Consider the following 27,333-nt stretch of genomic DNA (forward strand, 5'->3'; position numbering starts at 1 on the left):
TCTGTTATGAAATGTGAAACCCGACTGACACATTTGTTCAAACACCATTTGTGGACCCACCCCTCATCATGCAGTGTGTGTGTAGTCCAGGTAATCCTCAAAAGTCTTGGGTTTAGGTTTAGGCAAGTACTAACTCTAGTTAAATTTAGTGTGTGTGTGTGTGTGTGTGTGTGTGTGTGTGTGTGTGTGTGTGTGTGTGTGTGTGTGTGTGTGTGTGTGTGTGTGTGTGTGTAGATATGGAGTATCTAAAATGCACCTGTTTATCTGCAGTCATCAGGCGACAGTTATAAAACATTTCATTTTCCAACATTTAAGGTTTCATTTTGAATGACAACCTTGCTGCCTGGAATAATATCATTGAAATTACTTGTAAATTAATAGTGTTCAATCTCAAATAAAGTTTATAATATATATATACAATTATATGTAAAATAATTCCACCAAAGTGCAAGTCGTTAAGTTTCAATTGTAAACCCAACTTTCCAAAAATAAAACACAGACAGTTCTTTCTATATGCCTGCACAGTTTTTCCAAATGTGTCCCTGTGCACGTGTTGCTGTGTAGGTGTACAGGAGGGAGGGTGAGTAAATATTTTATCTTCAAGGTGGGGTGGTATATACTGGGCGGGAACAACACAAGGTGACACAACTCTGCTCCCTGAAAAGCTATAAGTTTCTAGGAGGAGAGCGAGACACCTGCAGAGGCACCGAGACACGAGACAGGTTTTCATCTCAGAACAAACACACTCACAGCTGTTCACAGCAGGAGTACAGCAGCGGGAGCCTTTTCATAACCTCCGTAAGTTGATCTAACAAACATTTTCCAATCATCCACATCTGTGGTTGACTGAACTGTGTATATATCAACTTTGGATATAATCTGGATGGCTGATTATTTGTTTCTGTCAAATTAATAACAGGGTAATGTGCTGGGGTGGAATTGTCACTATATCATATTATAAATTCATTCTTTGTAGTGCTGATGTAGTCTTTATTTTAAAAGGTTATTACATCACTTCACTTAAGAATCGTGTGTACCAGATGGCATTTTAGTATTTGGCTATTGAAATATTTGTATTCTTCTGTTTGCATTCAGAAATGTCATTAGTGTGACTTCAACTATACTAGTTCGACAATGATCTTATGAACAAATAAGATGGAAAGAAGCTTTGTATCAGGTATCGTTTCATGAAAACAATGGAAGTTGACTCTCATGTGATACTGGTGGCTCCGGTATTGATGGTCAATGACGAGCCGAGAGACTGAGTGATGAGGCACACTGTACTGTCGTCAGACTGGTTGGGCGGTTCTCTCTCTCTCTCTCTCTCTCTCTCTCTCTCTCTCTCTCTCTCTCTCTCTCTCTCTCTCTCTCTCTCTCTCTCTCTCTCTCTCACACACACAAACACACATACACACATACTGCATGGTTACCGAAGCAGAGACAGTTACAGGCTGACGAGCGCTGAAACGAGGAAAGAGGAAAGGAAAATTTGAATGAGAATGTTGCTTTCACCCGTCCCTGCCTATTATGTGTAAGTTCACAGAGAAGGTGAAACTTCAGGTCTTAAAAACATGACGAGTGACACCCGACCCAGATTACACACATAGGTGTAGGCTACTTCAGTTAATGATGCAGTACTACTGACCCCCTTGTGGCCCAGACAAAATGGACCTGAACCGAGAGTAGGCCACTAGTAAAATAACAAATGTGGCCCAAGTACCCCAAAATAAATGTAGGCCTTTTTTGGCAAACATGCTGTGCTCTAGGGCGATGTGTAATCCGGATGTGAACCTGAAGTGGCCCAAATAGCACACAACAAATTGATTGACATCCGATATTCCTACGGCATACTTGTGGCCCAGATCTGGCAATCAGTAGCAGACTGCCTAAGTGCCATCATTCCATGTGGAATGTGGGAAGTGATATTGTAGAGGTGTGACAGTGTGGGTCAAATATGTGCTGAATATAGGCCCAAACTATTTTGATGGGTGGGGACACACACCCACATTGGATAGGCTCAAGGTGCGATGACCACACCCTGAACTGTCCTCTGACCCCCTCTCCTCAGCCGTTGACTCACTGAAAGCTGACCCAGTGGACGAAGGATGACAAACATATCCCGGTATCTTGTGAACGTGAGTCTCACCTGCTGCACGTGGTTTATGTGTCACATTCCTGTAGAGATCATGAGATGTTTTAAGGTGCATTTTTCCTCCCTTCATCATCACCACCTCTCGCCGTCTGCCCGCAGCATCTGCTAACGTTCTCACTCCAGGACGGCGATGTGCAGGGCGTGGAGGAGGCCCGCTCACGCCTTTCCTTCCTGGCTCAGAACAACAAGCTGTGGAGTCAGCAGATGTTGCTGGACGTCGGAGCGCAGGCCGTTCAGCTCCGGGACATCCAGAGCAGGGTGAGGACCGATGGCACCCAACATGCACTGCAGGGTGAAGATGAGATGCATGCATGTATAATAACTTTAACTTTCCTGCAGGATGAGCTGGAGAACTACCCCTTCAAATCCATCTTCAGATGCGATGCCATCAACACCATGAAAGAATTCCCCTCCCTCCTCATGCTCATCTGCCAGAGTGAGGATCAGAAGAAGCCGGACATTCTCTTCTTCAACTGTGAGAAAGAGCCGGTGAGTAGTAACACTGGAGCGGCTTCCCGGCCTTTCCCACCTGACTCACTGTCACGGTTTGAATCGTCAGCGTGGTTCTGGTTTCACGAGTGATGATGACGTTTGGATTCTCACTCCCGCAGGCCGAGGAAATCCGTGACAATATCGCACAGACAGTTTCGGGTTCCTCCAGCAGAAGGAGCAAGAAGCCCGCTGCTGAAACCTCCAGGTACGTCCTACGGGAAAGACTTAGAAAACTGAAATTGATTGATTTGATGTTGGTTCCTCATGAAATTATGTCACTGTCTCCAGGGTTAGAGCCAGGGTATCTGTCTCTATGTGTATGTGTGCAATCATGTTATCCTAGAGGATGTTGATTGACACCCAAAAGACGTAATTCAGACCCATGGGCCATTTCCTTTCCTTCTTTTTTTTTACCCCCATTATAAAAGCAAAACAGCCTGATGTCACCATCCACTTGTGTGAGAGAGAGAGAGAGGGCGGGAGAGAGACAGAGAGGACAGTGTAAACAGCTGAGAGCGACAAAAAGAGCGTGAGAGAGAGAGAGACTCGTTCAACTGGTTTCCACATAACTTAAGAAGGTGTGACAGAGATAACAAGTCCATTGTGACAGAAAATACAGAGAGAGAGAGAGAGAGAGAGCAGGTGGAGGGATGACGGAGGCAGAGTGCCGGCTCGGAGCCTGAACGGATTACCTGCTTCGAAAAATAAAAGATTCTCCGTAAAGGACGAGTTAAGGACAGACTCATGTGGTAAGAAGGGCGGATAGACGGGTGGGGATTTTTTTAATGTGTACGATTTCGAGTCAGTCCTCCGAGGGACCTTGCGATTGTGCAAGAGTGAGCAGACATAAGGAAAGTTTTGACCTGTGATCCACAGCCTTTGTTTTTTTTGCTTTTCAAACCGGCTCGTTGCTGACGGGTGTGTTTAAAGGTGGATTCAGATTGAAGCAGAGTGTTTGTGAAATGGAAGGCCCTCGCTGTGAGTAAGCACTTTCACATTGTTTACTGTACCTCGGTGGAATAAGGGCTGCGGCATTGAATTTCAGAGACAGCACATCTTCTATTGATGGAGGTCTCCATTGTGTGGCCTGGATCAAAGTTGCCCTTGTGTTGCAACTGCTCTGAGAGGCTGCATCGGTCTGAGGCTCTCAGAATGAGGATGAGCCTGTCGGACAGTCAGGAGTCTGTGAAAGTGTGTCACACTCACTTTAAGGGTGTTTCTGGGGATTGCCGCTGCCGTCGTTCTGCAAGGTGGATGCAAAGTTTTGAGAGTGCAGCGGGATGAACCTCTCCACTTGTTTCCTTAGGGCTCCTCAGAGCGGAGGAGAGGCGATCGACCCCTATGGAATCCCACATCCCCCCATCGCACTGGCTCCAAATGCCCCACCAGCAAACCCTCCACCTTACCCTGGACCCAGAGGTAAGAAAAAAAGATAGACTTTCACACAAATGCCTTTGTGACAGTAAAATCCTTTGTTGTTGAAGTATTTGGCAAGATTTGACTTTGATAGACGGTAAGAAGGAAAGGAGAGAAGCTGGACATTAAAGTAAAAAGGCTCAGGAGCACAGAGATTGCTTTGTTCGTGTGTATTTGTAAAAGGGGGAGGGTGGCTATCAGGGGTAAGAGGGGACAGGAATTTCAAACAGCATGCAGAGTTGGGAATGAAAATGGATCACCTGACTCCACTCCTCTCTTCCCAAGCAGCCAACGCTGTGAACGGCGGGCCTGACGTCTCTTTCCTGCGAGCCGTGCGAGAAGTGGTACGTCTCCTCATCACCTCTGTGTCTTTGCATTCTGCTCTGTCTGCATTTCATACCCGCATGTCGTGACAAACTGGTTCTCGCTCTCCCCAGGGGATCCTCAACCACTGCTTCGACGACATCGAGAACTTCATGGCTAAGCTGCAGCAGACGGCCGAGGCCGCCACGGTGCTGAGCCAGAAGAAGAAGAAAAAGAGGAAGAGCAAAAAGCAAACTGCAGAAGGTAGGAAGGAGACAGGGGTGGAGTTTTGCAGGTGTTATTTAGAAAGATATCTTTGATTGAACTCATTCAAGTTTTTCGCTATAATAACCATTGGTGGATCAAGGACTTTTCTATCCTGTGGGGCCATAAAGGGGCAAATTAAATATCCAACATATGTGCACTATCTCTGACTCACTAAGATCCATATTGGAATTATTCCTGTTTGCTCTATAACTTTGACCGAAACAAAGAGCTCATAAAATAGATAAATTGTCGTATTTATTGTTAGTATTCCTAGTTTTTATTTTTTAAGGACTGCTGACAGGACGGTGGCACATCAGGGTCCAATCAGATTTCAGCAGGGGTCAGTGCCCCCCCCTGTTCCCACCCCTGGATCCACCCCTGCTGATAACCCTTTTGTATTTTGTGTGTCTCCACTCTTGGTCAACAGATGATCAACTCTCTATAAAGGCCCGCCCCCCACCAGAGGAGGAATTCATCGATATATTCCAGAAATTCAAATATTGCTTCAGCCTCCTGGTGCGTATTCAGTCAGGTCATTATTTATTTTCCTCTTTGCACAACCCTGTGATAAATTCCTCCTATTTATTTCTTTACAGGCCCGTCTGAAATCAACCATCTCCAACCCCTCATCGGACGAGCTCGTTCACCATGTATTCAAACCTCTGGACATGGTGAGTCAGCGCTGTTTGACCTCCACGTCTCCACCGGGTCTCTGAGGACAACACCTGTTGTTGCTGTTGCTATAAACACTTTCATAGCAGCATAGATATTCGCCGGGTTATGACACGTCTTAAAATACATCCACACACCGTTAACTGTGTTTGATGCAGAGGGAGAGAGGATAAATGTGAATAGGAAAATAACTTGTCATGATGATTAGGTTATATAAAAGGATGTTGTTGGACAAAGGCATGTGTCATGTCAAAATAATGGAAAGATATTTTAGTTGAGTAATGTTGTCATAAACTCCAGACTCCAGTCAGTGTTTACTCATGGTCGTTCCCTGTGTGATAACCTAATTGAAACTTGATAAAATCACCATTTGTTTGATCTTGTTGCCCGGGACATTATTGCATACAGATATGCTTTCCTGGTGCATACGCCTTTTTGGGCGTGGAAATGTAGGAAAAATACATCTTGACAACAATGACCAGGGCTTTTATTATTTATAAATTTTCCCCTTGCATGTCAAAATATCTGCTGTGAGAAAAATCTATATACTTTACCCTTTAGTCCAGATTTTACCTGGATACACTTACGGAGGGAATTGTAACCCAGGAACATATCAATATTGAACTAATGTCAAAAGAGGCTTGGTATTTCAGGTGTGTCTCCGTTGATATTTGATCAAACATGTAAGTCTTGCCTCAGTATTCCTACAGGAATGAATCAGTCCAAACAGTCACAGGGTGGAGCGGGTGTGTTTGATTTGTGTGAACTGGCGTGCCTGAATGGAAAACACAAAGCCCCACACGTCAGGAACTGTGTCTCTTCTTTTCATGTGTGTGTGGTTCCGTGGTTTTTGTGCCTGATTTGTGTCACTGTGCTTTGATTGTCAGTTTTCTAACACAAAGTCTTCTTTTGACTCTCTTGCTTCGGTTGGACTTTGAGTATCAGGCCATGTTTTCGCAGACTGTGGGTATTAACCCGTGTTTTGTTGTTCTGTGGGTGCGGACAGATGGTGAAAACAACAGGAGGACCAGCTCTGGGAGCCTCAGTGTCCAGCCCCTCCATGACCAACTCTGCTGTGTCGCTGCTGGAGGACACCCTGAGCCAAGAAGAGAAGCAGCTGTGGACGTCGCTGGGTCCCAACTGGACACACTCTCGGTCAGTATCAAACAAACACCTCCAGCTTACAGATGTTCCTTTTTTTATATAAAGGAACATCAAATAATGTTTTTATTTATGTGATTATTCATTATACCACTATCCTGGAAAAGAAAGCCAACATTGCTTAACATGCTTGTACATTGTTTTCCTTGAAACATGATTGTAAGTTTTGTCTTACAATATGTGAGGTTGAACAAAGAGACTTCCATGGCCCATGCATCCTTTATAGACAAAACATTACATATATTCATATACATACATACATATACGCATATAAACACATTCCTACATATGCACACGTGCATGAAGAAGAAAACAAATCTGATCTAATTGGTACATTAGACTGATAATTGAAAATAAAATAAAACACTATGACGCTATGTCCTTGGATGCGCTTGTGAATAAACAAGTTAAGGATATTTTTCTATGGGCTCAAATGAACAACTTTAACCATTGGTATTAGCTTGGTTTAAAAACTGAGTGAATATAATGACTGTTTTGGTGCATTGAGGACTAATCCAGCGTCTGTTTTTGTTCTCTCAGCTCTCAGCTCAGAGGACCTGTCGCTCCGTACACGCCTGTCTTCTTAGACGGCTGGAAGCCAGAAGCCTTGAGGGCAGACGGGCAGGTTTGGGAAGATCCGGTCGAGTCACAGCACAAACATGAAGCCCTCCCAGTAAAACGAGAGGTATGGAATACCTGTGTTTAGGAAATGGGTTTGACGCCCCAGTGTGTGTCAATTGAGAAGAGCACTCATAATATTAGTGTGTGAAAATACAACACATGTAAATATCAAGTGCAATAAGTAGTATAGCTGCAACACAGAAGTAAAAAACATTGAAAAGAAAGTTCTCTGAGGTGTTAAAAAGAGGTTGGATCTTTGTCACACCAAAATTGTTCCATAAATTTGGTTTGTTTCTTAAATTTGTCCGATAGAAAGTGTCCTGATGCAGTTTTTATTGAGGCTGCACAGAATTATTAATGCCCAAAGTCACAGACTCTAATGAGACACAAATTCAATACTGTTTAACATTTGGCATCAGACATTTTGGCCTGGAGGTGTGTTTTGAATTTTCTTCTTAGATGGTTTTGAAATAGATAAGTCTCCAAATACCAACCTATTGAACCCAGGTGAGAGAACCCCTCCAACCACCATGTAGCTTTCCCTCCATTTCCCCAGGGCTCCACATTTTCATAATGGAGGAATGCATATTTTCTTATTGGCACTTTCAGGGGCGGATCCAGAGGTGGGGCCGGCATCTACGATCTGATTGGCCCCTGAAGTGCCCTTGTCCTGCCAGTAGTCTTTAAAAAGAAGTTGTAGTAATAACAACACATTTTTTTGAAGCACACAATGCACTTAAACAAGGAGCAATAGCGCTAATGGTAATAACTAGACGTGCACCTTACTGTATTAAGTATTATTTGATTTTGCTGATGTGTAGGAATGCTCATTAAGGGTCTCTGTCAGGGAATTTGACCTGTTTTGATTAAAATACTTCAAACCTTAGATACAAAGAAAATAATCGAAATCATCTTTAATCTTTTCTTGCAAAAGCTCAACACATTACAGAGGAGACTGTCTTTTATTTTGTCAACCACCCATGCCCCTCTGCATGCTGACCTTTGACCTCTTATTCTACATGCTTTGTGTTTTCATGCTGTATACCCACACATGTCCATCTTGTCTTGGCCCACAGCAGCAGCATCAGCCTCCTCAGCCGGTTCCTCCTCCTGGTACCCGTCCCGGTGACGAGACGTAGGTCCTCTTTTGAAAAGGCTAATCAGTCAGTTGTTCTTATTCACCCACCATGTGCATGACACCAGCGTGTGTCTCCTCTCCCTCTCAGAGACTCCAGCCCACTACCACCAGATCCCGATAGACTCTACACCTGCAGTTACGACTTCATAGCCAGGAACAGCAGCGAGCTGTCGGTGCAGCAGGGGGAGAAGCTGGAGGTAATAAAGCCTGGAAGATAATCTACAGTCACATGTTCAGGATTCCAGCATTAAGCTTCTTCATTATTGTTTATATTACAGTTTGCAAAGTTATTTTATTGTGTTGTAGAGTTGTTAAAAAGACTGATATGCTGTGAATAGTGCTGAGAGAGGAATTTCTGGATAGATAGATAGATAGATAGATAGATAGATAGATAGATAGATAGATAGATAGATAGATAGATAGATAGATAGATAGATAGATAGATAGATAGATAGATAGATAGATAGATAGATAGATAGATAGATAGATAGATAGATAGATAGATAGATAGATAGATAGATAGATAGATAGATAGATAGATAGATAGATAGATAGATAGATAGATAGATAGATAGATAGATAGATAGATAGATAGATAGATAGATAGATAACCCTGACTGACAGCATCTCCTCTCTCTGGCAGGTGGTTGAATCCTCAAAGCGCTGGTGGAAGTGTCGTAATAGCTACAACCAGATCGGATTTGTCCCCTTCAACATCCTGGAGCCCATGGCCCACATAGACAGCCCCATCACCAACAAACCCCCCAGTGTAAGACACACAACACACACATGCATATAAACACACACACACACACACACAGATCTCAAAGGCAAAGAGGCAGACTCTCACCTGTACATACCAGAGGGAATTCAAGTGTTTGCTTTTTTGTCCGCCCTGAATTCCTGCAGGCTCCAACTCCGCCTCCCCTCACCAAGACTTTCTCTGCGGTCCCACCCAGCCCTCCTGGCCAGCCCCCGGCCTCGACCCACTCCCCACAGCGCCCCCGCAGCATACTGGGATACAACCAGCACATGCAGACTGCAGAGGACACAGATAAAGGTACCAGAACAGTTGAGCATGACACACAAATGCTTTGATAAAGAGCTTTGAATAGAGGGAGCTATACTGTCTCTGTGGATGTGTGACTGAGAGGCACGGACACAAACTATGAAAATGTGAAATCTGGCTCCACCTTGTAGCCACAACATGAATTGAGGACGCCAGAGTACAGAGTTTAAACACAGGATAAAGTTCCCAACAGGGACCATAGGAATACTAAATAGTTCAATAAAAAAAAGGTGTGTTATTGAACAATATAAAAAGAAGTGGTTGAATGTAACAAAGTACATTTTCTTATTCATTTTTCATGTACTTTTCCCTTTTACTCCACAACATGTATAAATATCTGGACCTTCCACTCCACTACATTTTTAGAATGCATTGCATTACACCTAAAATATATTCAGAAGAGGCCATTCATTGTCCAGACTCAGGCATAAATTATAGATATTTATTAACATCATCTGCAGTTTATTATTAATATGAAAGTCTGTTTATTCTGGTATTAACAGACTATACTGAATGATGTAGTAAACTGCTGCATTAGGGAATAGGCTACACTCTGCAAGCATTTTTACTTGTAATACTTAGAAGTAAATCTTGTCAGGCTTGAATAATAATCATGGAGTGGGCAATAATTAATAATTATTTATCTCTGGAATGTTTGATTTGTATGTTTTTATTTCCATTTTCTTGTTCACACATTATCGTTTTTACACGAGAAGCTAAAATGTCCCCTTGAATCTTTGCAGTCATGCTGGTGAATGACGAGCTGCTCCACAGGCTGACCAACGGAAAGACCCACCTCCACAAACCTCTGGTGATCCCTCGCTCCTCAGACACCGCCGTCCCTCTGGACTACCACTCCCCCCCAGAGGAAGTGGCCGAGTGGCTCCGAGGGAAAGGCTTCAGTGAACCGTGAGTGACGGCTACAGATCAGATTAACCACTCACTGTTTATACGCTGGAGTGCTGCCAGGACACTTAGGTCGAGAGAGATGGCCTCCTTCATTTGACATGAATGAAAGTGTACAGGCTCATTTCTTGCGTAACCTTTATATGGAGGAAAACTGTGGACTGGAGAATTGATTCTCCTCTCGTGTCCCTCAGGACGGTATCGTGCCTGGGAGTGCTGACAGGGGCCCAGCTCTTCTCTCTCAACAAGGAGGAGCTACGAGCTGTGATTCCAGACGAGGGCGCAAGAGTCTACAGTCAGCTCACTGTGCAGAAAGCACTGCTGGAGGTACAGTCCGGGGAAATGCTGGATTTTCCTAGAAAATGTTGTGATACAAGTGCTGAAATGTGCACTAATGACCCAAGTTTCAGTCCCCAAACCCGTGAAGTTACTTTTATAGCACATCCTTTAAGATCAGTAACAATCAGCAACGTGTTTCTAATCTTCTATCCTGAAAATTATCCAATCATGATGATATATGCAATATTAACTAGAATCAGTTATTTTATGAACTAATTTCACATAATTCATGAGGTTTGAAAAGCAGCATTTCTTCATCACCAAATACATAATTTAACTAAGATGGAACATAAACAGTCCCCACTTATGAAACCACATTTAAAGTCATTAGATCCATATTTATAGATATCAGTGACCTAGACATGCCTGCATTTTTTCCCTACCAAGATCCAGGAATTACTTGAAAACTGTCAACAATTTTTCTTTTTTTTACATCTTTTACTGTGCAATAGTTTATCAAAATGCACAATTTTATTATCCTTACTATGAATATATATATATATGATTCTATTAGTTGTCTGTTTATTATACATTTTGGAGATGCACAGCAATTTTCCTTGTACAATATTACGTCAGTAAAGACATTCTATTCCATTATTTACACTTATTAAATAATTATGTGAGGATGAAACATTTAACTTTTAATCTCACTTATGTGACTTTGTCCTCACTATGAATTATATACCTGAATCATAAGTTGCCAAAAACTGCATTAATACTTATAAACTCAGAGGTTTATCTGATGCTAAATGTCTGCAACAATCACTTTTGACTTCAGTGATCTCTTGAGCTTCATTTGTCGCTATTTTTTTGTTTCCCCTGCAGGATGCCAGAAGGGCCACAGAGTTGGAGACGGTCATGGAGAAACAGAAGATGAAGGTGGATCTGAAGCAGGAGAGCAGCACATTGTGAGCAGCAGGCGTCTCCACCGTGAAGAGATTCACATCAAGGATTGTTCGCCTGGTGCTGCAGCTGTCACTCAACTTTTAAATTATATTCACCAGAGAGTAAACGGTTCACAGCCAATCTATAATCAAAGAATGTCTGAAGATCGTCATGCTCGCTTATATGCAACTACATCACTTGTTTTTAATCCAAGCAGGTGCTGGGCAAACTACACATTCTAACATTAAAATACACCCTTTTTAAATTATGATGCTTGTCTAAAATGTGAATTTATTTTTCCTGCCTAAGACCAACTCCAATGATTCACACATCTTTGCCAAATACTTCAGCCATGATTAACATGCCAAGACACAATAAAAAGTAAAATGGTAAGAGTTTTTAATTGAGACTTAAAGAAAGATTTCCAGCAGAACATAAACAGATATGACTTCACACATTAGGTAAAGCAATGCATCCATTCTAATCTGTCTGCACTGAAATATAAATCTACACACAAGAGGAATTTGTTTTGAACCACGCCGACGTTTCAGTTTGACTCGAGCCACAACGCGTTCACAGTTTTAGCACTGAATTTAAGATGTCATTTATGAGCCTACAGCTCCACATGCCGACGCTAATGTGGAAGTTTCCATTATCCTCGATATTTTAAATAAAAGGAAATTAAGCTAGAACAAAAATTTTGAAACGAGAGAGACTGCCACCGATACAAACTAAAAACAAGCAGTTACTTCAACTGGCAAAACAACTGAACAGATTCCATTCACAACTGGCAGCATAAAAGAAGACATGATTTGGGTATTGAGTTATATTTGTAGCTAATACGACGATTTATAAACCCTTCATTATGAATTTAGACTAAATACTGGAGACAAATATGTGAACAAACATTCAAGAACTGCACTCGAAGCAGAGGGAGATTAAAACCAAAAAAATCAGGATGGGACGAGGCTGATCAGACCAAGACAATCAGTAGGCCCAAAATATATTTACAGACTGGTTCTGTATCAAAAGACCATCCGCCACTAATAATGAATGACGAATATATGAATGACGCAGTTCGTTCGCTCTTGTTTTCTGCATCCGTTGGAATCGGTGTTGGGGAGTGTAGAACAAGACATGGGACGTGTTGAACAGACAGCCACCAAATTACAGATGTACACTCCACTACAGATCGATAGCTAATCCCGCCATCCAAATGCAATCTGATATATCTGGATGCTAGACAAGTGACACTCGGCTGCATTAACTCTTAAAGCAAAGAAAGGAGGCAGGCAGGAGAACAAAGGGGTCAAGGCAAAGACTGTGTGTAACATTAGGTTACATTAACCAGACGGGACAGGATGGAGTCGGGTCTTCAGAGGTCCCCCATGTCCCTGCTGTCTGCTCGGCGGGAGTCCGACCGGCCGTTCATCCCGTCCCTCCTGTCTCGCTCCCGGGACCCGTCTCTGGACACGCGCTCTCGGTCCCTGGAAGACCTGCGGGACCAGACGAGATGTTCAGAGAGGCAACACTCAGTCCTCAAGTGGCATCAAATCTTGCCTGTAAACGCCTGTCACCAAACAATCCTACAAACTCACTGGTTTATTCTTATAAACAAGTAAAAGATTATTTGAGATACAGCTGGAACTGTGACTGGAAAAAAACAAAACACATCCAAAGTCTGTGTGGGCTTGGTGTGAACTCAGTGGGTTTTGTACACACTTGTGTCTGGAGCTCTGCTCGTGGCTGTGACGGTGGCCTCGGCTGCGGCTGCGGGAGCGGCTGCGATGCCGCCTCTTCCTCTCCCTGGAGCGGGAGCGGCGCTTGTCTCGTGATGGGGAGCTCGAGCGCCGCTTCTTGCGGTCACGAGAACGGGACCTGGTGAGAATGAGAGACGACACGTGGGAGTTACAAACAGCACTTTTCATCAGAGCGACTCGTCTAAAATGAGGACAGATGGTCAAGGCGGTGCTCTCACCTTTTTTGCTCTCGGCTTCGTGATCTGGTCCTAAGAAATAAGCAGAGAACAAAGCCACACACTTAAGTTAATAAAAAAAAACAGTAAATACAACAAACAAAATTCCAAGAATTTGTAATGTCTGCACCCACTTCTTCTTCAGCTGCTCCTCTTTCTCCCTCTCTTCTCGTCTCTTTAGGCGTTCTTGGTTCCTCTGCTCCTGCTTGTCAACCACAGTTTTCTGATAAAAAAAAAACCAAACAACCCATTTAGAAGTTAAACGTCTTTATCCAAACCTCTGTGATTTCTAATGATCAGCCCAATGTCAATCACAGATATACAGGCAGAAGTTTACCTTTAGTAGGTCCAGCTTTTCTCTGATCTGGATGAAGCCAAGGTGAAGCTTCCCACCGAAATGGTCTGCCAAGCGACGGTCGTTGTCATGGAGACCCAGGTAGGCAGAGCACACCTCGCACACCCGAAGCTTCTGCTGCTGGAAGCTGGAGGCTGGCATCGAGTTTCTGTACTCTTCCTGAGGAGACACAGACAAGAACGGACATTGAGTTCTCACAAGATTAATGTAAGATAAGACACAATAGACGCCACCTTCCATTTCCTGCATTCCTCACCTCTGCATCCTTCTTCCTGGTGCGGACCTTCTCCACCTCCTGCAGAACCTTCTGGGCCTCGTCCACGTTTCCCTCGGCTCCAAGCTGCTCCGCCTTGGCCAGGAGCTTTCCTATTTCCTCATTCAGCTCATGAACCTTCTCTGCCTACAACAACAGCCCAGAACCACACATTTTACATCTGGCTATTTCCTGCACTAAACCGCAAATTAAACAGTGCAAAAAAAAGACAACACGTATGAAACTTAGGTGTAAATAGGTTTCACAAAGTCTTCTTAAAACTCTGTTTGCTCACCTTTGCTGCCACCTCAGCACTGATTTCTTCTTGGGTCTCCGCGAGGCGCTTCTTGGCGAGTTCTGTCCTCCGGTCACAGTCGGCAATGAAAGATTCCAGGTGGTCCACCGCCTTTCAGAATGAGAAAACGCTCACAGAATGACACTCAGACAGAGAAGCAGCGCGGATTCTTACTTTATAAGAAATTTAAAACTATGGGTTATGAATAAGGTGCTGATACACATCATATACATGTATAATTCATATGTGTATTTTGTGTCCCTGAAGGGGAGACCAGTATTATCTCTTCCCTTCCCTGAGGCTCAGATTATCATATCTTTTACGGCCTTGGTTGCTTATGGCAACTGCTAATGGGAAATGGGCAAGCTTAACTGTATGTATTATCTTTCTATCTGTTGACACACTCCATCTCAGCTTACTTGCTTTTAGGGCGTAATGAATAATGCTTCATAAAGACCCAGCGAAGGAAACATTCCCATCCTCCACAATATAGATCTGTTAATCCGACATCTTGAGGTAGTGAGAACTCGGATGTGTTATACGACATTTACATCAGCAAAAAATTTCTGGTGATACCAAGTAGCTCCTATATCAGTACGAATGCTGTGCAACCTATTTCTCCACGAAAGCAAGATGAATATGCATTTGACAGTTTTACCATCAGCATACATGTATTACTTATAGCAGGACATCACTTACATCTAGCTCAAAGAACAGATCTCTGTCCTTGGAGGCGATTTCATAATCTGCCCGAAGTGCGAGGTCGTGGATCTTCGTGCACTCTCCCAGGTCCATGCGCTATCAGCGAGATATAAGCAGATATGTCACACGTGCAAATATAAATGAGTGATGTTAATAATTAAATCATGGTGCATATTCTGTTTCCCTTCTTCTTTACAGTACTTTACTGCCAAGATAATTATAATCCTGTGAGTCAAATGTGCTTTTAAATTACGATATATTCCAGTATATAATGTGTATGTGGAAGTTTAAAACCAGAAATGCAGTCAACTCACAGTTCCAGACAGGATGTCATGTGGACAGCAGTTGAGAAGATGACTTTTGCAGACTCGCTCGTCACTGAACTTGACCCTCTGCCTCGTCTCATCGCCTGAAATAATCCAGAAAACCAACAGTGAGAAAGACCTCACATACTTGGTAGCAGGTGCGAGGTGTCCAATGGTTTAGTACATATTACTATACTTTAGTAAAAAAAAAAAAATCTGCATACGTTGGTCAATATACCTGCAATCGTGTGAAAACCAATTCTTAGATATCGGACATTTCAAATATATTTAATTAGTGCAACATTATATTTACCTGCAACTAATGGACTATGTTAACTTATGTGACAATGCAGAAACTAGATGTGGTTCTGCGTTCTTACCTCATCTCTGTGTTTACCTTACCCACACCTTGATAAAAATGTGGAAATATGAGAGCCTCTGTTCAGTTTAACTCGTGATCAGGCTCAACGTTCACTCTATTAATGTGGAGCAACAAAAGATGAAGCCGAGAAGGACACAATATGTTATATTTGTTTCCTAGAACTCATTTGGATTGCCATGACTTTGTAGCATTTCTATTACATATACACACGAGTTGGAAATTGGTCTATACAAGAAAAGCCTGCTACTAAGACTGTGACAGTAAGATGTAAACATGTCAGACAAGTATTCCAGCAAAGACCTTTACAAATATTAAAAACAAAAAAGAAAAAAAACTCAAAAGAAATCCAAGGGAGAAAATGGGTTTATACACACTGCGATCTGCACCACATACTGTACCCTTCTGCATCTTCAAGACCTCAGCTGCAGAATTTTAAACCCGCTGTAGAAAAGTATAAATGGGAACAGTTTTCTTGCCCATACCTGTAGTAAGAAGTTGGGAGTCATACACAAGTCAGATTGAAAATGATGTGTGCAAAGTTTTCGTTTTGACTGAATGCAAAAAATTGCCTTCTGAAAAACAAGACGTCTAATCGGAATTTGAGAACTTCCTCTTTTGGCTTCAGCGCAACACGGCGTCTCAGCTCAGGCTGTATAGTTCTACTCCAAATTGTAATTCTAGTGCCACTAAATATTAACCCATTTGTGTGATTACAAAATGGCTACAGTAACTTCCGGAAGGCAAACAAATTGTTTGGATATTCATCATAACAGCTTTAAAAATTATGTGTGACTCACGGCTCGATGAACATGAGGCTTTTCTGCAACTCCTTTGCAGATTGATGTAGGCTGGCAAAGATACACTGAACCTTAATGAATAAAATAAAGGGGCCACAATTGTTCAGTTTGTATGCAACAAATGTATGGGAAGAATTTGATATCAATGTCATCACACATACACCCACAAACTCACAACACAAAGTAACTCTGACAGCACAAATCGAGTTTACAATTTGTTAAAGGATAATCTAAAGGGCTGCGCTTTTATTCTATCGTCAGGATGCATCAGCTTTTTATTAAATAACATGACAGCAGCAAGCCGTCATGTTCTGCTACAGGAAATCAGACTTGACAGTCGATTTCATCTTTTAATGTTTGCATCCAAATGACAGAACGATAATACAAGAATTATATATTAGCATTAAGATATAACAGATGTGCACTTGTCATGTGCACTACATTGGTTGGATCTCATGGACACAAGTTATAATTATTGATATTATTTTTTATAAATTCTACGCAACAATGCAATCTGAAAAGGATGGAAAAAATATAAACACACGGCTATGATCCAAATTTTACAAAGTTTTCGTTAAAACCAATTGAATTTTTAAGTAACTTTTACCTTGTATATACGAGTATTTTCTACAACATTATAAATATTCTACGTTCAGTCCCTACAATTGTCTCACAGATCGAACATTACCGATGTAGTTACGATTTTTAATATATAAAACATGCAATCAACTGAAGATATGATATAATATACAGCTATATTCAACAAAATAGAAGAATTGACATTACATTTCTTCTAGCACATTAATGTTGTACTTTACATGGTTATAACATTACACAATAAGGTAGAATAAGTGCATAATGTTAAATGTTTTTACTTTTAATAAGAAATCGAATGAGATTATGAATGCAAGTCTAGATCTTGAATAATTTTGGATTATTGGATGTTTTACTAAAATGGACAGGGGACCCTATTGATGACATTAAATTATACAACTTCAATTAATAATATAGACATTTTCATTTAGTTTATTTCCGTCATGCAAATATCATGTATTTAAACAATTACTCTGCTTTAAGTGTGCTGCCTTGGAAATGACTATATTAGTGGTCTAATTGTTTTTTGTGTATCGTTCAGTGGCGCTAAGCAGCAAAGGTTGCATAACTTAAACAGTAAACATTAGCTTGCTTAGCCACAAGCTACGTTTAAGGTTAAGTTTCCTAGTGACAAAAGCGAAACTAAAATATCTCTTGATTTGTGGATGCAAACATTAAAGTCTAGTGTTAATCCGTGAAAGGGTATCGAGTCGAACTGTGCGGTATGTAACGCAGCCCTCTTTAGTACATCCATTCATGCAGGTCTGTCCATCACACGACAACAGCGGCCAGCCTCAGCGGTGGCTCCATCTTGGCTATGCTAGCTCGGCTAGCATGCTACAGCGACTCACCATCCCTCGCTGTTCCCATCAGCTGGTCGAGCAGGGCCCGCATCTGAGCCTGGGCAGACATCGCTGGCTCTTCCGTCGACAGCGCTATGTACAGGTTAGAAAGCAGAGAGCGGCTCCTCGGCGTGTGGCTCGGGTGAAGTATGAGAATGTGTTCGGCCGAGCATCACCTCTCGCAGCTTTTCTCGATTTCGTGGATTCGTCTGTTTCCGTTTCGCACAAGGGAAGTGACGACACAACCCAGTGGTTCCGGTGTTGTGCCGAGTTCAGCGTGACCCGCCGAGGATGGCCTGCACGTCCCGGGACCGCGCACAGCTAAAGAGCTATCTAATCTCGTGTGTTTGTGTTTTTTTATTAATGATGATAATGTTGATCATGAATGTTTAGAGTCATCAATGATTCATGAGACTCAGTTGAAGACTCATCTCCTCGTGATTGGTCTGATCAGTCAATATGTCTGAGGACGTTGGTGTTAAAATGTGGAAAATTCCCAAACTGCCTAACTCAGTCAAATAAAGCCTGTTTTAATGTCGATATAAGAGCTGAATGTGAGACTCCATCTGCAGAACTGCTGACATGTAATGTAAACACGGCTACTGCAGCATTGTTGACCTGACATCTAGTCAGTCAAAGATCTAAAAAGTCTGTCTCTACTCAACATTAAGAACTTGTCTTCATGGCTTAAAAACAGAAGGATGCAATTACAGGTCCAAAATCTGCTTTTCCAAACCATGCATCCCTCTCCCAGGTCTCTTTTCAGACACTTTGTGGTCAAACACTGACTCCAGCTGATATTTTCTTGTGTTTTTACTTTACATTAGGAATTTCACACATCTAACTCAGCAAGTAATCAAATACACAACTGTAAAATAATACATTCACAATCTAACTTTATTTCTAGAGATCTATAAACATTGATAATGCTTTTTTACACGCCTGACTCGACTGTAAATTACTGAAATACCTGTGTATACATATCAGCAGTTCTACAGATGCAGTCTCAAATTCAGCTCTTGTGTTGTAACACTAAATAACGACACTTAAATCATGTTTGAATTGACATGTCGGGATTTTTCTACATTTGAACGCCAAACCTCCTCAGAAATATTGACTCATCAGACAAATCGCGAGGAAACACATCTTATAAATCATTTATGACTCTACATTCATGAACCTTATCATCATTAATAAACACCGGCAAACGAGATTATACAGCATTTAGTTGCCATAGAGATGATCACGACAGGAAGCCTCTTTCCATCGCGGCTGTGCGCGCTCCCGCCAGGTGCACTGGATTCTACGCGCGCGGGCGGAACTCGGCACGACACCGGTTGCCAGACGTCAGGGTGAGGGGGCGGGCCATAGGTCTGAAGCTGACCAATCGTTGAGGCACAAGTAAACGGACCAATCAAAGCTTCTTCAACAAAATCCTGGCTTCTCACGCTGTTTTCCCTGAGTTTGACCTGACAGGCAGCAGCTGGTCTCAGAAGGTGAGTCCCTCTCACCCAGTTCTAGAACTAGGTTTAAGTAACAGAAATTGTGTTAAAGGTTGTGTCGTAGATGAGGTTTTGATCCTTTTCATGTCACTTTAACGGACGACAGAGCGCCACCTGGCAGACAAACAGAACCAGTTCAGACCCGTGTGTGCTTTGTTTACTTAGGTTGACAGGCCTCAGTGTGTGTTTGTGTGTTAGCGCCGCTGATCTCAGGCCGGTGCAGAGGGAATAAGTACGAAGAAACTTTTCTTCAGTCTTTTCTCATTATTTTCTCAGCTTCACACACCTTGTTTGACCAAGTTCTGAACCAACCGGGTGTTAGCTGCGAACTTTAGCTGGCTAACAAAGATAGCTGCACCCGAAAGTAAACCCTCTTCCTGGGGCTGCTCGGCTAACCTGGCCAGGTGTGTTCACTCGGGGACATTTTACTTAAATACACACGTTTAAGTTGTTGTTTTATTTTATCTACAAGCCACTAGTTCCTGTAAGATTCCTACATGGAGTAACGTGCCCGTGGCTACAGAGCTAACAACAGGGTGTGTTCGCTGCTGATTGTTCATCATGGGTTTGTTGTTGTCGAGCTGAATAGGCCCCAGGTCCACAAAGGTGGAGGCAGCAGAAACATCTGGACTCTGCAGCCTTCAGTGTGTGTTCCCTGAGCTACAGCTGTGAATGCCTGCAGGCCTGTCTCTCTTTTGATCGCTGGTTATTTCGACACATGCACGTTTTTTACGTTGACTCCATATTGTGACAGATCTAAGGGCCGGAAGTGACAGGCAGCTCGTGCCTTTTGTTGCCTTTGGTTGCCACACCGTTTAATTGCATCTGCCTTTGATGTCACGGCGTTTGGAGGCGTTTAGACTAAAACATGGCACACCTGACACCATTGGATTTTAATTTGGGGGCTTACGTGCACTTGGATGACACCACAGAAACAGTATGGAGCCTTTCTTTTGTTCCTGTTGATTTTAAACGTCTGAAAAGGTGCAAGTTTAAGGGTAATGCTGAACCATTAGTTTAAAAAACACCCTGGAGTCATTTAAAACCTGCGAGGAAACTTTTAAGAAATAAATGCAAGACAAGTTTATTTGTAGCGCACATTTCCACAACCAGGCAATTCAAAGTGCTTAACATAAAATACAAAAGGCATCATGACAAATTGCAAAAGCAACACAACACAATACAAATAAAGAAGCATGACGAATTGTAAAGTTACCTGGTGTTGCTTTATGATTAGGATTACATTGTGGCATTGTTTTACAGTTAAATCTCTCCTGTGTTAGGTGGATCAGTGGCCAAGTGATGCATTGAGACGATGATCGGGACCACAGACCATGCCACTGAGGGCGACCCTCTGAAGAGTGGAGAGGAAGCAACGGAGCTGAAGAAGAAGAAGACTTTAAAGGAAGTGCTGGGTTTTCACAAATTGACCCACTGGCGAACTGCGTTCTTCTTCCTCTCCCTGTTCCTCTGCCTCACCATCGTGTTTGCCTTCTCCTTTGTCCTCCGCTGTCCCGTCCGGCCGCAGTATCTCGTTTCCTGGAACAGGACTTTCCCTAAAGCAGGTGTGTGTTTGGACGGTGTGCATTTCGCTGCTCGGCAGTGTCTAGAATGTGGGACTGATTTCTTCTCTCTCTGCCACAGCATCTTTTGATTTCTTAGCCGTCCAAGCTGCGAGTGACGACAAGGTGCGGGACGTCCTGTTTGTGCTCAAGACGAGCGAATGCGCTGTGAACAGCACCTGTGGCGATGCAGGTATGAAGGGCTTTTCAGTTTGAATGAAATCACAAAGTTGTTGCTCAAACTACATGCTCCTACTTTAAATGTTGTTTTGTGTAGTTCATTTACACTCTGTTTGGTTTGCAGGTCTGCCTTCGCCATGCGTGTTTGTGTTGGCAGTGGATGGGACAGATGGAGTATCCCTGTGGGAGCGTCCACTCCATCCTGAGTTCCACTGGGCCCAGTGCGGTCTGGAGGAAGATACAGGCAGAACCTGGGACTGCTTGCTCTCCCACTCTGACCAGATCACTGCTGTTGACAAACACACTGGTTTGTGACTCCCCACTCTGTCTCTTTGTAATGGATACTATAAATTATATAACATTTTAGATTTTTATCCCAAGAAATTTATAGTAATCTTATTCATTTAATGATATATAATAAGTTGCTTTTTCTATTCACTTTTTTAAATTAGTTGGTAATTCTTTAAAAGAGCCATGAAATATTTGACTACCTATGTATACATCTTTTTATATGAAAATTGCAAATTGTTCTTAAGTTACGTGTTTTTGTGAACATTGTTGTCTATGTATTGCATTCATCACAGCCTCCACAGGTCAAAATAATAATAATAAGTGCAGTTACTGCCACTTTAAAGATTCAAGTGGTAGTAATAAGCAAATGGTCCCTTTACAGTGCTGTGTGGTGTGTTTGTGTACAGGTAAAATAAAGTGGCAGCAGCCTCAGCTCTCTGGTCTGCACAGCACCGTGCCTGTTCTCAGTATCCCAGATCTGGATGGGGACAAGGTCAATGACGTGGCTCTGATGGGATCTGACAACACACAGGTGAAAACCAGCAGTGTTGTTTATTACAGTGAACTTTATTTGCTTCTGTTTTTAACAGAGGCGCTGTTTAGAAGCATCAACGTCTGTCCCGGGTGATCTTATCCCAAGGGGACAGTTCACACCTGGGATTAGAATGAGTCTCCACATGTGTCTCGGATCTCAAATGCATCCACAGTGCATCTTCAGTGCGTTCACACCTGTACTTAAAGGCTGACCACTTGTTATTCGATCCCCTGATATTAATGTTAATACTGAACAGGGCCTCACAGTGCAAGTATTAAGCTACATTATGAGTCTGAGATTTGAATTTGTGTATTTTTGCCTTTTACTTGGTGATAATGTACTGATTCATTTCTCAAATAAACAAATAACAACCCCTTGCGGTGACACCATCTGTTAATGTTGCACTCAAACAGAATCCAGCCAGTCTCATTGTTTCCCGTCATACCTGCAGACTCAGCTGGCGTTCCTCTCAGGGAAGACGGGCGTCCAGATCGGCTCCACGGTGTCTCTGAACTCCACAGAGATGCATCTTCTCCATCGCACCGCAGAGGGTTCTCACTATGTGCTGCTCCAAACAGGTTTGTACAAAAAACAGCTGGGGCAATCCCAACAGGTTATTACCGCATATCTGTATTCAGACCCGTCAAGTTATGTAGGATGTAGTGATTTCAGTAAAGGTGCTCCTCAGAACTAAAACAGAAAATAACCTTAAGTCATAAGAGATTTAAAAACAAGCATCTACATTTATCTTGATTCAACTCGATTCAAATTCAAAACCACTTTATTTGTCCCTGGAGGGCAATTCAAGTGCACATAGAGCATGTAAAAAAATAAAAGGGTTGGGGTTCACCTCAAATTAAAGAGTAAGAGTAGTGTATATGAATGTAAAAGGAAGGTGAACAGGATAACGGCTGTGAAACAGATTTTTAAGAAATAATTTAAATACTGGATGATAAACACTGAATGACAAAGGTGCATTGAAGTCAGTAATGCAGGTTGTAAAATAATATACAGTTAAAGTAAACAAGAATATATACAGTGTATATCTATAGATATACATACACATACAGGACCAGGTAGCAACAGATGAATCAATACTGTACCGTATGAAAAGGTATATGCAGCAAATGAATATATAAACAGGATCGATAGTCTATTTTAGCTCGTGAATAAATATGAGATGAGTGAGTAGAGGTGTATGATGTAATTGTGTGTTCATTCAGACACTGGCTTGTATGGACTTGCACTATGGAGGATTGCTGCCAAGGCTAAAGAAGGGATTGAGGTCCGCTTAAAGACGGATAGACACTGGGAGAAGGACGCTAGCAGTGCAACCGGCCTTGTGCCCATCTACGAGTGAGAGGAGCCCTCCATTCTACTCTAACTTCACTGAACCACCTGAAATCATTGGGGCTTCCGCCAGAGACTGTGGCTGATATTTCTTTTCCACTTTGTAGGTCTGACTCAGTGAATCGAGTGGTCAGAAAAGAAGAAAGATCGGATCCACCAAACCTGCTCCTTGTGACCAGCACGGATGTGGTGCTGGTAAATGGAAAAGATCGGAAACCAATGTGGAGATTCAATACCAGCTCAGTCCTCAGGTGTCACTTCTGTCTGTTTTTTTTGTTTCACACAAAAAAATTAGAGCTTAAACAATTTTTTTTAATTTATTTTTTTATTTTCATTTTTTTTAATTTATCTGTTTAAAACTTTTTATTGGTTTTCTTTGGGTACTCAATACAATTATACAATTATAAACACAAATCTGATGGATATACCCCTACCCACAATACTACCCACCCACCCCCGGCCAGCCTACCTCATGTAGCAGAAGTACATAGAATGTATATATACATATATATATATATATATATATATATATGTATATAGGAATATTAGATTATTACAATACAATACAATACAATTGCATACATCACTGCTGCGAGCTTAAACAATTTGTAGAAGAATGGAGGAAAAACGATTCTGATCATTTATAGATAGATCTTTTGGTTAAATAATAGTTATAATCTGTATGTTAACAATAAAGTTGCAGAAATAACAAAACTGTTAAAAACCACACAACCCAAAGCTAGAAATCGTATAACCTGTTGAAAATTTGTCATTTGTAATATCAGCAATCCTCTAAAACTCCTGTAGATGCATTATGTTCATTAGTTTTGTAAGTGAACTACTAACTTTTATAACATCAATGTTTCTCCCCTGTGTTCTCATTCATCCAGCGAGCCCTCCTTCGGTCACTTTAACAAAGACGATGTACTTGATGTTGTGGTTGAGGAGGAGGTTGGCAACTACACAAAGAGGGTGAGTTGGGTTTAAATGTTCAAACACTGTTGTGATGTCTACATTATGTCCACTTCCTCTCATGCAGTGTTTGATTTGAATCATAGGTTAACCGCACCACTTTCTGTTTTATCTGTAGATAGTAATTCTTGACGGGAAGACCGGCGTTGTGCTGTGGCAAGTCAGTCTTTTGTCTTGTCCGAATTCACCGGGGCCCACCGCCATACACACCACCAACGGCGTTTCAGTCTTTGTGTTTTGGGGCATGATGCCACCGGCGACCAACTCGTCTGTGAGTAAACTAGTTTATGGAAAAGATGTATGTTAGAGAGAAAACCCCTGATATGACTCAAATATTTCCTTCCAGATCCCTTTAATGAGTGACCGCCGCACTTACTTGATGCTCCCTCTTTATTCTGAAATTCTTCTCGAGTCCACCAATTCCCTGGACCACATCATAACATTTAAAGGTACTCATTCATTTTCTACGCTATCAAATGATATCTTAACGTAACTACAACAATGTGTAACTCGGTGCTCGGAGGGATACAGAAAATCCCTGTTTTCTTTCTAAATCTGTGATCTTCTCTCAGCCACCCTGTTGGAGCCTGGGCGCCACGCTGCCTACTTCCTGCTGAGCGGTCCGGAGGCGGAGGGCGACGAAGACACTGTAGTCCTCAGCAAGCGAAAGCTGAAGCAGGATCTCCAGCACAGCAAAGTGCTGCGTATCAGCAGCGAAGGAGAGTGGGAGAGCAACGAGGACATCACAGACGCGTTCCTACGACTCCGCTTCAGTGAAGAGTGAAAGGACCGACTGTGACGTGTCCAGTGATTCCTCGGTCTTTGAACCAGTTGGTCACACACAGGTGACTGTATGATGGCTTTATAAACCAACGTGTGTACACCAGTTACAACTTTTCCTACTGCTGACAACAAAAAGATTCCTTCAAACTGAGCATTACCCTCAGACTTGACTGTAAACTTACAATCATGAGTTAGATTTGATCTCATGTCCAAAGAGCTCCTTGTTCTCTGACTCCTTCACTGTGCACAGACGCCATTTTCCTGCTGATGAATCGAGAAGGGACCTGCCTCGTATATCGTTTCTGACATTTCAATGCATTGCTCTTTTTTTTTTAACGGCTGAGGCTGGGTTATTGTCTGAATCTATGCAACTCTATGTGACACTGTACTTCAAAGGAAGCAGACGCACTCTGCCAAAGGTGGCTTTTTCAAATTATTGTTACAACCTTTAGGAAGCCACAATAATGGGGTTTATTTTTCTTTAGTTGAATTTAATCATTTACCTGCACAGGATAGTTGTGCGGAGAAACTTGAAATCCATGAACCTATAAGTACTATTTTATCATATTCTATTTGCAAAAGTATGAGAGGGCCTGCTTTTAGTCATTGGTACTGTTGTCAATAACCGAGACGTGTGTTATTTACTTAATCCAAGATGCTGTTGTAAGGGTGAGTCAAAGGATAACCTGCTGAGTCAGTGCTGTGTTTTTTACTGCTCCGTGTGAAGTGGTTTCTTTTATTTTTGGTGATTTATAGAAGTTAAAGAGTTTCTGGTTTATGCTTTACATTAATATATTGAACATGTAGGGCAGGTCTGTGTTGGCGCCGGCTGTTCTCTCTGTCTTGAGAAGCTTGAATCTGAGCAATATTCAACAGGCTTAAAAGAAGTGATATTGTTTAATCTCAAAGACGGTCGACAGATTGTATTTATGTAGCCCTGACAAACAATCATACAGCACTTTGATATGCAGCGCTTCTTCTACCCCACAGTTCATACACTGTTGCTAAAGGCCTCAGGGGCAATTTGGGGATCAGTGTCTAGCCCAAGGTCACTTGTACATGCAGAGTGGAGGTGCCGGGGATCGAACAATGTCGTCTCATAGCAGACACTGAATGGATATAAATATATGGGTTTGCTGTCTCTCAACCATTAAATCGCCAATCCCTACAAGAATGTATCGCCCTTATGTCTTACGGAGGAGAGTTTCATATGGGTAACAGAGCTTTTATAAACCTTTAGTCAAGATAACACAAATTATGTTGAACGTTATGCGACCCTTTACTATCACAGTAAACAGTTTAAAGTTTAATCTTAAGGCTCATCTTTTAGCCGCCAAATGTTAGGTGAGGTTTAGAAAATTGGCATAATGGTGAGTTTGAGGCTAAATATGCAAATGTTTGTATCGCTGGAAAGTGACCTTTTCGCAAAAAAATCTAAAAATCGAAATCACGCTGATATTGGCCAGTGACCATACATATATATTTTTATGCCTCCATATATACAATGTAATGTGATATATTTTTTTCCAGCAATGAGCGGTGTAATAAACGTGTCAAACCAAATAAAAACATTTTAAATGAATTTACAGAAGCAGTTGATGATTTATTGAATCTCTAACTTTTGCCTTTCGATGTTTTGTACTCATAAAATCCTGCCCAGTCACAACACACAAAAGAAAACTCTGTCGCCCCCTGGTGTTGCAGTATAAACACTGCATGATGAGTAGGCACCACATAGCAGCATCATCCTCTCTAGGTCCATTGACACACTGAGGCTAGTCACGTAGCACAGGGGTTGAACCCTGAACAGTGGCAGCGCGTCATTTTATCAGCATGACGCACAGTCACCGACCGGCTCCTGCCCTCCTGAGCTATCTCGGAATGGAGAAGTCGGTCCATGTAGGGAAGTGGATCCGATGGGGAAACACTTTGAAAGTCCACAGTGATATTCAGGAAACCGGTTCAAAGCAGGGAAAGGTCGGGGGGAGGAGAGGATCCGGAGAACTGCATCCTCTGATCAGTGTGGTGGTTTTTAGAAGAACAGGACAAGATGGTGAATATTCCTCACAGGTTTGGGTTGAAAGTGGAGCAGAGCAGCCCCGCCTCCTCCTGCGCGCTCCTCTGTCCTCGGATAACACCTGACTAGACGCACCCCCCCCCCTCCTCCTCCTCCTCCTCCAAGTGCCCAGACTAACCCGATTCCTAGACAGCGAGTTCCTGGTTTGAATAAAAGAGCA

General features: G+C 42.3%; 3 protein-coding genes across 7 annotated transcripts; 2 read left to right on the forward strand and 1 right to left on the reverse strand.

The window, feature by feature from the left end:
* Positions 1 to 2,073: 2,073 nt before the first annotated feature.
* On the forward strand, positions 2,074 to 11,689 carry LOC133028182 (epidermal growth factor receptor kinase substrate 8-like protein 1). Of its 2 annotated transcripts, none has more exons than XM_061095373.1 (18): positions 2,074 to 2,135; positions 2,252 to 2,410; positions 2,492 to 2,641; positions 2,764 to 2,849; positions 3,951 to 4,063; positions 4,346 to 4,404; positions 4,498 to 4,627; positions 5,058 to 5,146; positions 5,227 to 5,301; positions 6,309 to 6,457; positions 7,004 to 7,148; positions 8,161 to 8,219; positions 8,311 to 8,419; positions 8,866 to 8,991; positions 9,132 to 9,282; positions 10,035 to 10,200; positions 10,392 to 10,524; positions 11,362 to 11,689. In XM_061095373.1, the coding sequence occupies exons 1-18, from the start codon at positions 2,106 to 2,108 to the stop codon at positions 11,446 to 11,448; spliced, it is 2,016 nt and encodes a 671-aa protein (XP_060951356.1). In that variant the 5' UTR covers positions 2,074 to 2,105; the 3' UTR covers positions 11,449 to 11,689. The 2 variants fall into 2 exon arrangements, with proteins under 2 accessions (XP_060951356.1, XP_060951357.1); XM_061095374.1 differs by having other exon boundaries at positions 4,349 to 4,404.
* Positions 11,690 to 11,803: 114 nt separating this feature from the next.
* On the reverse strand, positions 11,804 to 18,133 carry luc7l (LUC7-like (S. cerevisiae)). Of its 2 annotated transcripts, XM_061095378.1 has the most exons (11): positions 17,931 to 18,004; positions 16,486 to 16,556; positions 15,316 to 15,410; positions 14,999 to 15,097; positions 14,300 to 14,410; positions 14,008 to 14,151; positions 13,734 to 13,910; positions 13,531 to 13,619; positions 13,400 to 13,429; positions 13,144 to 13,299; positions 11,804 to 12,917 (listed from the first exon to the last, which is right to left on the reverse strand). In XM_061095378.1, exons 4-11 carry the CDS (start codon positions 15,092 to 15,094, stop codon positions 12,797 to 12,799), a joined length of 924 nt encoding a protein of 307 aa, XP_060951361.1. In that variant the 5' UTR covers positions 15,095 to 15,097; positions 15,316 to 15,410; positions 16,486 to 16,556; positions 17,931 to 18,004; the 3' UTR covers positions 11,804 to 12,796. The 2 variants fall into 2 exon arrangements, with proteins under 2 accessions (XP_060951361.1, XP_060951360.1); XM_061095377.1 differs by lacking the exon at positions 16,486 to 16,556 and having other exon boundaries at positions 17,931 to 18,133.
* A 1,216-nt stretch (positions 18,134 to 19,349) lies between these two features.
* Positions 19,350 to 26,678, forward strand: fam234a (family with sequence similarity 234 member A). 3 transcript variants are annotated; one of them, XM_061094362.1, is made up of 12 exons: positions 19,350 to 19,417; positions 20,707 to 20,988; positions 21,068 to 21,178; positions 21,290 to 21,472; positions 21,864 to 21,988; positions 22,443 to 22,569; positions 23,215 to 23,347; positions 23,449 to 23,592; positions 24,232 to 24,313; positions 24,432 to 24,584; positions 24,660 to 24,762; positions 24,886 to 26,678. In XM_061094362.1, exons 2-12 carry the CDS (start codon positions 20,739 to 20,741, stop codon positions 25,095 to 25,097), a joined length of 1,623 nt encoding a protein of 540 aa, XP_060950345.1. In that variant the 5' UTR covers positions 19,350 to 19,417; positions 20,707 to 20,738; the 3' UTR covers positions 25,098 to 26,678. The 3 variants fall into 3 exon arrangements, with proteins under 3 accessions (XP_060950345.1, XP_060950346.1, XP_060950344.1); XM_061094363.1 differs by lacking the exon at positions 19,350 to 19,417 and adding an exon at positions 19,588 to 19,655; XM_061094361.1 differs by lacking the exon at positions 19,350 to 19,417 and adding an exon at positions 19,684 to 19,827.
* Positions 26,679 to 27,333: the final 655 nt, after the last annotated feature.

The sequence above is a fragment of the Limanda limanda genome, chromosome 21 (genome assembly GCF_963576545.1).
Source record: "Limanda limanda chromosome 21, fLimLim1.1, whole genome shotgun sequence".
NCBI lineage: Eukaryota > Metazoa > Chordata > Actinopteri > Pleuronectiformes > Pleuronectidae > Limanda > Limanda limanda.

Excerpts from the sequence above, each read along its gene's own strand:
- LOC133028182 (XM_061095373.1), top strand. The coding sequence starts at position 2,106 with ATGACAAACATATCCCGGTATCTTGTGAAC. Across the intron at positions 2,850-3,950 it reads CCCGCTGCTGAAACCTCCAG|GGCTCCTCAGAGCGGAGGAG; the intron begins GTACGTCCTACG and ends TTGTTTCCTTAG. Across the intron at positions 10,201-10,391 it reads GGGAAAGGCTTCAGTGAACC|GACGGTATCGTGCCTGGGAG; the intron begins GTGAGTGACGGC and ends CGTGTCCCTCAG.
- luc7l (XM_061095377.1), bottom strand. The coding sequence starts at position 17,991 with ATGTCTGCCCAGGCTCAGATGCGGGCCCTGCTCGACCAGCTGATGGGA. Across the intron at positions 13,620-13,733 it reads AAAAGCTGGACCTACTAAAG|AAAACTGTGGTTGACAAGCA; the intron begins GTAAACTTCTGC and ends TTTTTTTATCAG. Across the intron at positions 13,430-13,530 it reads GAGGAGCAGCTGAAGAAGAA|GACCAGATCACGAAGCCGAG; the intron begins GTGGGTGCAGAC and ends CTTATTTCTTAG.
- fam234a (XM_061094362.1), top strand. The coding sequence starts at position 20,739 with ATGATCGGGACCACAGACCATGCCACTGAGGGCGACCCTCTGAAGAGT. Across the intron at positions 22,570-23,214 it reads CTATGTGCTGCTCCAAACAG|ACACTGGCTTGTATGGACTT; the intron begins GTTTGTACAAAA and ends GTGTTCATTCAG. Across the intron at positions 24,763-24,885 it reads CCACATCATAACATTTAAAG|CCACCCTGTTGGAGCCTGGG; the intron begins GTACTCATTCAT and ends ATCTTCTCTCAG.